The sequence below is a fragment of the Lampris incognitus genome, chromosome 11 (assembly GCF_029633865.1).
Source record: "Lampris incognitus isolate fLamInc1 chromosome 11, fLamInc1.hap2, whole genome shotgun sequence".
Lineage (NCBI taxonomy): Eukaryota > Metazoa > Chordata > Actinopteri > Lampriformes > Lampridae > Lampris > Lampris incognitus.
Window position 1 is genome coordinate 51,688,599 of NC_079221.1, and position 6,749 is coordinate 51,695,347.

General features: G+C 38.9%; 1 protein-coding gene across 1 annotated transcript; it reads left to right on the plus strand.

The window, feature by feature from the left end:
* The first annotated feature begins 207 nt into the window (after nucleotides 1-207).
* On the plus strand, nucleotides 208-4,946 carry LOC130120411 (immunoglobulin lambda-1 light chain-like). Its single transcript, XM_056288949.1, has 5 exons — nucleotides 208-279; nucleotides 377-398; nucleotides 445-623; nucleotides 3,248-3,299; nucleotides 4,443-4,946. Exons 1-5 carry the CDS (start codon nucleotides 208-210, stop codon nucleotides 4,760-4,762), a joined length of 645 nt encoding a protein of 214 aa, XP_056144924.1. The 3' UTR covers nucleotides 4,763-4,946.
* Nucleotides 4,947-6,749: the final 1,803 nt, after the last annotated feature.

Sequence of the window (6,749 nt, forward strand, 5' to 3'; positions counted from 1 at the left end):
AGGTCCTGTCTCCATCAGCCAGTGGAGCCATTGGTAATGACTTAGCCCGGTATCATCAGAAACCAGGAGAAGCTCCCAGATTCATTACTAATTTCTATTGGGGTTTTATTTCAGGTGGTTACAGCAGCAGTGGCAACGGTTATGATTTCAGAATCACCATCAGTAACATCCAGACAGTAGACACAGGAGTTTACTACTGTCAGCAACATGAAGTCTCACCACTCACACAGTGATGAAGACCTGCACAAAGACCTTCCTCTGATGAAAGACAAGGTGTCTGTAACAGCTGAACAGGACCCATCAGAAGACATTTCTAGATGAAACAGTGACTTGTCACATTAACCAGACTGCCTGAAATGTGTCTCCACTGATTCAGGAGATGAGCTACAAATATACAAGTAGGCTAACCCGCCATATACCTTCAACGTACCCAACAATGTCAAGCCTGGTACTACCAACAACCTGGAACAGTCCGCAAAGCCTTGACTGGCACAGGGACCACTCTCCTGGCAGGAAGTCCCTCTCGGTTCAGCGCCGGCGGATCTGGGAGTGACTTCACCCTGACTGTCACAGCAGTCCAGGCTGAGGATGCAGGGATTTCCTACTGTCAGAGTGATATCTGTGTTCATGGCTGAGCAACCACACAGTGATAGAAGGCTGTACAAACATCTGCCATGTAGGCAGGACCACCTAAGGTATAAGACAACTAAGCTGCCTCTTAGACTGTGAAGTCCTACGATTAACAAAGTGCTGCTTGGACACCAGGAGGGCAAATCAAATTCTGCTTAGGACCCCAACAAGACTTGAACAGGTCCTGTTCTCAGGTGACATGTCAGTAGCACCATATGAACCCGTTCCTTTTCTTCCATACGTGGTGTCAATTTATGGACCTTTTTTGATCTTCATCTTTGGTATTTCGGACATTTATGACACATGCATCTTGAAAGGATACAGTTAAAACACAGGGAACTCTACACAGCATTAACAGTTGATGTGTAGGGATTCACACAGGACATCTATTGCCTACAGGGGGCACACTACAGAGGACCATGCAGTCGGACAAAGGAAAAATGCAAAGTCTGAATGGACAAGAAAACAGAAATCCCTGTGGGGACTGGATCAACATTTTGGCCACAGGATATCCATGGAGGACAATATGGCAAGCTGTTCCAGCTTTTAATGTCCTTTATTATCATCACCAATTCATTTTTTACTTGTTAAAATATCCAATTTTCATATCAGAAATTGAATTTTAAGTAGTTTTAATTCTCTTTTAAGTAGTTGAAACACCAGTTGTTGATATAAGAGGTTCAGTTGTTGATGTCAGACATTTCGTTTTTGATATCAACAATTATGTTCCAAATGTTGATATTGCAAAAAAAAAAAATATTTCAACGATTGGCACTTAAACTACTTATTATCCCACTAATTTAAATTCCAGTTCTCACTGAAATGAATGGGGGAAAGTTGTAATCCTCAGTAGTTAGGATTTAATTTGATGTCAAGATTTGAATTGTTGATGTGCAAAATTACATTTTAACTAGTAAAAATATCATTTAAAATATAACTTTTGAAAGACAGGATAGTTAAAATATCATCTAGAATATAACTTTTGATAGACAGGATAGTTAAAATATCATTTAAAATATAACTTTTGAAAGACAGGATAGTTAAAATATCATTTAGAATATAACTTTTGATAGACAGGATAGTTAAAATATCATTTAAAATATAACTTTTGATAGACAGGATAGTTAAAATATCACTTAGAATATAACTTTTGATAGACAGGATAGTTAAAATATCATTTAAAATATAACTTTTGATGGACAGGATAGTTAAAATATCATTTATAATATAACTTTTGATAGACAGGATAGTTAAAATATCACTTAGATTATAAATTTTGATAAACAGGATAGTTAAAATATCATTTAGAATATACATTTTGATAGACAGGATAGTTAATTTAGAATATAACTTTTGATAGACAGGATAGTGAAAATATAATATAGAATATAACTTTTGATTGACAGGATAGTTAAAATATCATTTAGAATATAACTTTTGATATACAGGATAGTTAAAATATCATTTAAAATATAACTTTTGATAGACAGGATAGTTAAAATATCATTTAGAATATGACTTTTGATAGACAGGATAGTTAACATATCATTTAAAATATAACTTTTGATAGACAGGACAGTTAAAATATCATTTAGAATATGACTTTGATAGACTGGATAGTTAAAATATCATTTAGAATATAACGTTTGATAGACAGGATAGTTAAAATATCATTTAAAATATAACTTATGATTGACAGGATAGTTAAAATATCATTCAGAATATAACTTTTGATAGACAGGATAGTAAAAATATCATTTAGAATATAACTTTTGATAGACTGGATAGTTAAAATATCATTTAGAATATGACTTTTGATAGACAGGATAGTTAAAATATAATTTAGAATATGACTTTTGATAAACAGGATAGTTAAAATATCATTTAGAATATGACTTTTGATAGACAGGATAGTTAATTTAGAATATAACTTTTGATAGACAGGATAGTTAATTTAGAATATAACTTTTGATAGACAGGATAGTTAAAATATCATTTAGAATATAACTTTTGATAGACAGGATAGTTAAAATATCATTTAAAATATAACTTTTGATAGACAGGATAGTTAAAATATCATTTAGAATATGACTTGATAGACAGGATACTTAAAAGATAATTTAAAATATAACTTTTGATAGACAGGATACTTAATTTAGAATATAACTTTTGATAGACAGGATACTTAAAATATCATTTAGAATATGACTTTTGATATACAGGATGGTTAAAATATCATTTAGAATATAACTGTTGATAGACAGGATACTTAAAATATCATTTGAAATATAACTTTTGATAGACAGGATAGTTAAAGTATCATTTAGAATATAACTTGATAGACAGGATAGTTAAAATAGAATGTGGATATCATGAGTTTGGTATTTTGCCTGGATACTTGTGATGTACAGTGGGATTATAAGTAGGCTGGTTGTCATCCAGTTTCTGATAAGGAAATGGCTAAGTGGTGGAGCTGGAGTAAAAACAGAGGGGTTAAAAGCTAAAACTTCCTGCCATATACACTAATAAGGCTGAGCTGCGGCACGTGAGCGTGTTGAGCAGCAGCCATCGAGGTGTGTCAAGTGGAAAGGAGGTTTTTGTACGGCGTCTTAACCAGGCTCTATCACTGTGGAGCACTTTTGGTGGCGGCACTGAGGTCATCGTCTCATGTAAGTGATTTCTCTTGTACATTTGTGTGTCCGTAGTCATTTTCTACATTAGCTGCTTCTCACAACGTGTTGCTACGTATGTCGAGTGTTGGTTTGGGAAAACAAAACTAGATTTTGATTTGTTTAATGATTCATTTGGAGTCAGTCGTGACATTTAACAGGACTCCAGGGTGGAAAGGCAATGGCTGAATATTGTAAAGTAGTCCATGTTATTCTAACAACATCAGTATGCCGTAGCATCGTCACATAACTTGACATTACAGCTTTAGTCGACCATTGGTTAAAGCCTGAACAATGCTGTCAGTTTGGAAATCTTACAAGACAAACTGAAATCACAATCTTCAACACTGAGCTTTTTATTCGACGTTTGGTCTCTAACCCGTGTATATTTTAGGTGTCTTGTATCAGTAAAAGCTGCAGAAATTGTTGCATGAGGATTGCACCGCAGCAGTGTAAATCAGCTGCAGGTACAACGGTGGTTAAATGAGCTTTACTCACACTGAACATGTTGAATAGAGGCTGCACACAGTGTACAGTCCCATGTAAAGCCGTGTTTAACTTACACATTTATAATCTGCTAAATCACTGGCAGTCTGAGAAATGAGCTCATTCATATTCACTTTATGTGCCACACACATTCATATACGCACACCTGAAAACGGCTTTTAAAACTAATTTTATTGTAAACTTGCAGGATATTTAACTGGTGATTTACAGCCTATGGCATATTGTTTATTTCATCCTTTATTTACTGTTAAGGTTGTAAAAAGTCATGTAAATTGTGAGTATTAGTTTAGTTTGTTGCCTTTAGTTACACACAGACAGGGCACATTGATACACATTTGTGTAAATGTGGCAGTTTAGCAGCATCACACATTTTCAACTGTGGTCCTGCAGGTACAGTAGAGACGGCAGATTAAAGGAAACACACATAGACTACTGTACAAATAGATTATGGAAAACACACTGCACACATAAACACATGGAAACAAAGACTACAACATGACACACTGATGCTGCATGTGCTTATTCACACAGCACAGTAGCATTAACATGGTCCTGGTGAGTAGTGGTGGTGCTGCAGTGCTCTCAGTAACACATAGTTCAGCAAGTCGGTGTATTCAGTTGTGTCTCTCTTTACAGCAGGGGTCTCAGTCAAACCCACCCTCTCCCTGCTCCCCCCCTCTTCTGAGGAGTTGTCCAAGGGCTCGGCCACGCTGTCCTGTCTGCTGAGCAGCTACTCCCCAAAAGGAGCGCTGGTGACTTGGCAGAAGGATGGGAGGGAGGTGACGGCGGGCGTCCTGACGGGACAAGAGGTGTGGAGCAGCACTGGGTACAGCCGCAGCAGCATCCTGACCCTCAGCAAAGCCAGCTGGGATGAAGGAGACCTCTACACCTGCTTGGTGGCCCACGATGGCCGCAGGCAGTCCACCGAGCTCAGGAGGACACAGTGCAGCGGCTAGAGAAACGCCCCCTACTGGCTGGAAGCAACCTTCCCTCAAATGCATGGGTTTATAAAAAGAGATGAATAAAAATGAGGCAGGGATGTGAACACAAAAGCCCCCTTGCAGTTTCTAACATGTGCGTGCTTAGGTGTGTTGTAGTTAAGTGTGTAGGGGTGAGTTTGGGGGGAGGGGCACTTTGGTTAAGTTCATCTGTTGCTTCTACTGTTGGTTTCTGTTGCTGAATGTATTCCTGCTTGTCTGCTGCTCAGAAGTTAATAAAGTTTTTGTCAAATGATCCAGTTTTGTATTTGTTGGTTTGTCGTGAATTTACAAACTGTGGCACCAGCTGAAGCTGAAATAAAACCCCTTTAAATAATTTACAAATCCTGGCCAGCCCACAGCAGGCAGGCCTGTAATGTGGGTTTATAATCTGCTGTAGTAACAAGATAGGGACTCTAACCTGCGCTGTAGAGAGTTCATCCCGGTAATGACAATAAAGTGAGATGAGCTTTTACACTTGTGTCATAGCTGACATGTTTATCCAGAGTGCCTCACTATGAGTACAGCCCTGACCAACTAGTCCCATCAGCATGTGCTCACCATATATACCCACAAGCCCTTGCTGGAGTTGGAAACAAGAGAAGTGCAGCTGCAAAAGTCCTGAAGGGAAGCTAATACTTCAGAGCAGCAGCAGCAGCAGCAGGACTAGGTTGGTCTGGAAAACACAATTAGAAATGGACTGGGACATTACAGAGCACATATTGTTGACCATGAGCTGAAACAGAAGGGTTAGAAACCTGGTGTAGAGTCCCTCTGAGACATGGATATGTGTTGACAGGGCTTATTCTGGCCCCAGCAGGGAGCAGTGAAGCTTGACTATGCAAACCACAGGGTGGAGGCAGCACACCACCCATTTGAGGAAGTCCCACAAGTCCTTCCTGTAGTCTACAGCAGAGTTTGAATATGGAGCATGAAACAAACACCTTCTGAAGTGCATCTCTATTCTTGGACCGGGGGAACCAGTGAACCTCGACTATGGAAATTACAGCTTTCAGACACGTTTCACCAAAGAACTGAGAAGTTTATTTCCAACATGATATAAAATCCTGTTTGGGAGAGAAACAAACAGTTGACAGGTGCTAATTGTTTGGTGTGTGTGAGGTTTAGAGCGGAGCATCTGTAAAAGTGTTGTCCTTCTGTCAGACAGACTTAAGCTGTCCTTTAAAATGAGCTTGACCCGCTTAAATGTTGAGCAGCTTTTCTAACAGAGCTCTTATTTCAGATGGTCTTATGGTGATCCAGTAATAAACCAGTTTATCATCTTGCTGTGCTCTTGCTCCTGCTCATCTGTCATGTGACAAAGGAACATGTCTCTTCTAAGGTCTCTCTATATAATCTGACAGCAGTCAAAACCAGGAAGTGCTGAGTATGTACATTACACACTAATATTCCCCGCCAGCTGGCCATCATATTGACTTTCAGTCCTCTTATGAAATAACCGCCACTATTGAAATAATCCACCTGCTGTGATGTCATCTGGTAGACTATTGGTGATATTTCAGTCTGAAGGTTCACCTGAGCAGGAAATGATATTCTCCTTGGTAGAAGTATGAAAGTCCCAGGACATGTGTTAACCCTTTTAACTGTAAATGTGTGTGTATTAACAATGTGCTGCAACATGGCTGAGTAATGCAATGACAGTAAAACCCACTGCTGTAACTGTGGATAAGAGACTGATATAGACAGTCAGCAGCCTGCACCCGGACCACTCAGACAGTATGACACACATTCATGTGTATTACTGCTACCACTACCACTACCACTACCACTACCACTGCTACTGCTACTACTGCTACTGCTACTACTGCTACTGCTACTGCTACTGCTACTACTGCTACTACTGCTACTGCTACTACTGCTACTACTACTGCTACTACTGCTACTACCACTACCACTACCACTACCACTACCACTACCACTGCTACTGCTACTGTTACTGCTACTG

Bases quoted from the DNA above. Each gene is read 5' to 3' on its own strand.
- LOC130120411 (XM_056288949.1), top strand. From the start codon at position 208: ATGAAGTCTCACCACTCACACAGTGATGAAGACCTGCACAAAGACCTT. The intron at 399-444 runs GTAGGCTAACCC...AACAATGTCAAG, and splicing joins GATGAGCTACAAATATACAA to CCTGGTACTACCAACAACCT. The intron at 624-3,247 runs GTTCATGGCTGA...CGTCTTAACCAG, and splicing joins ACTGTCAGAGTGATATCTGT to GCTCTATCACTGTGGAGCAC.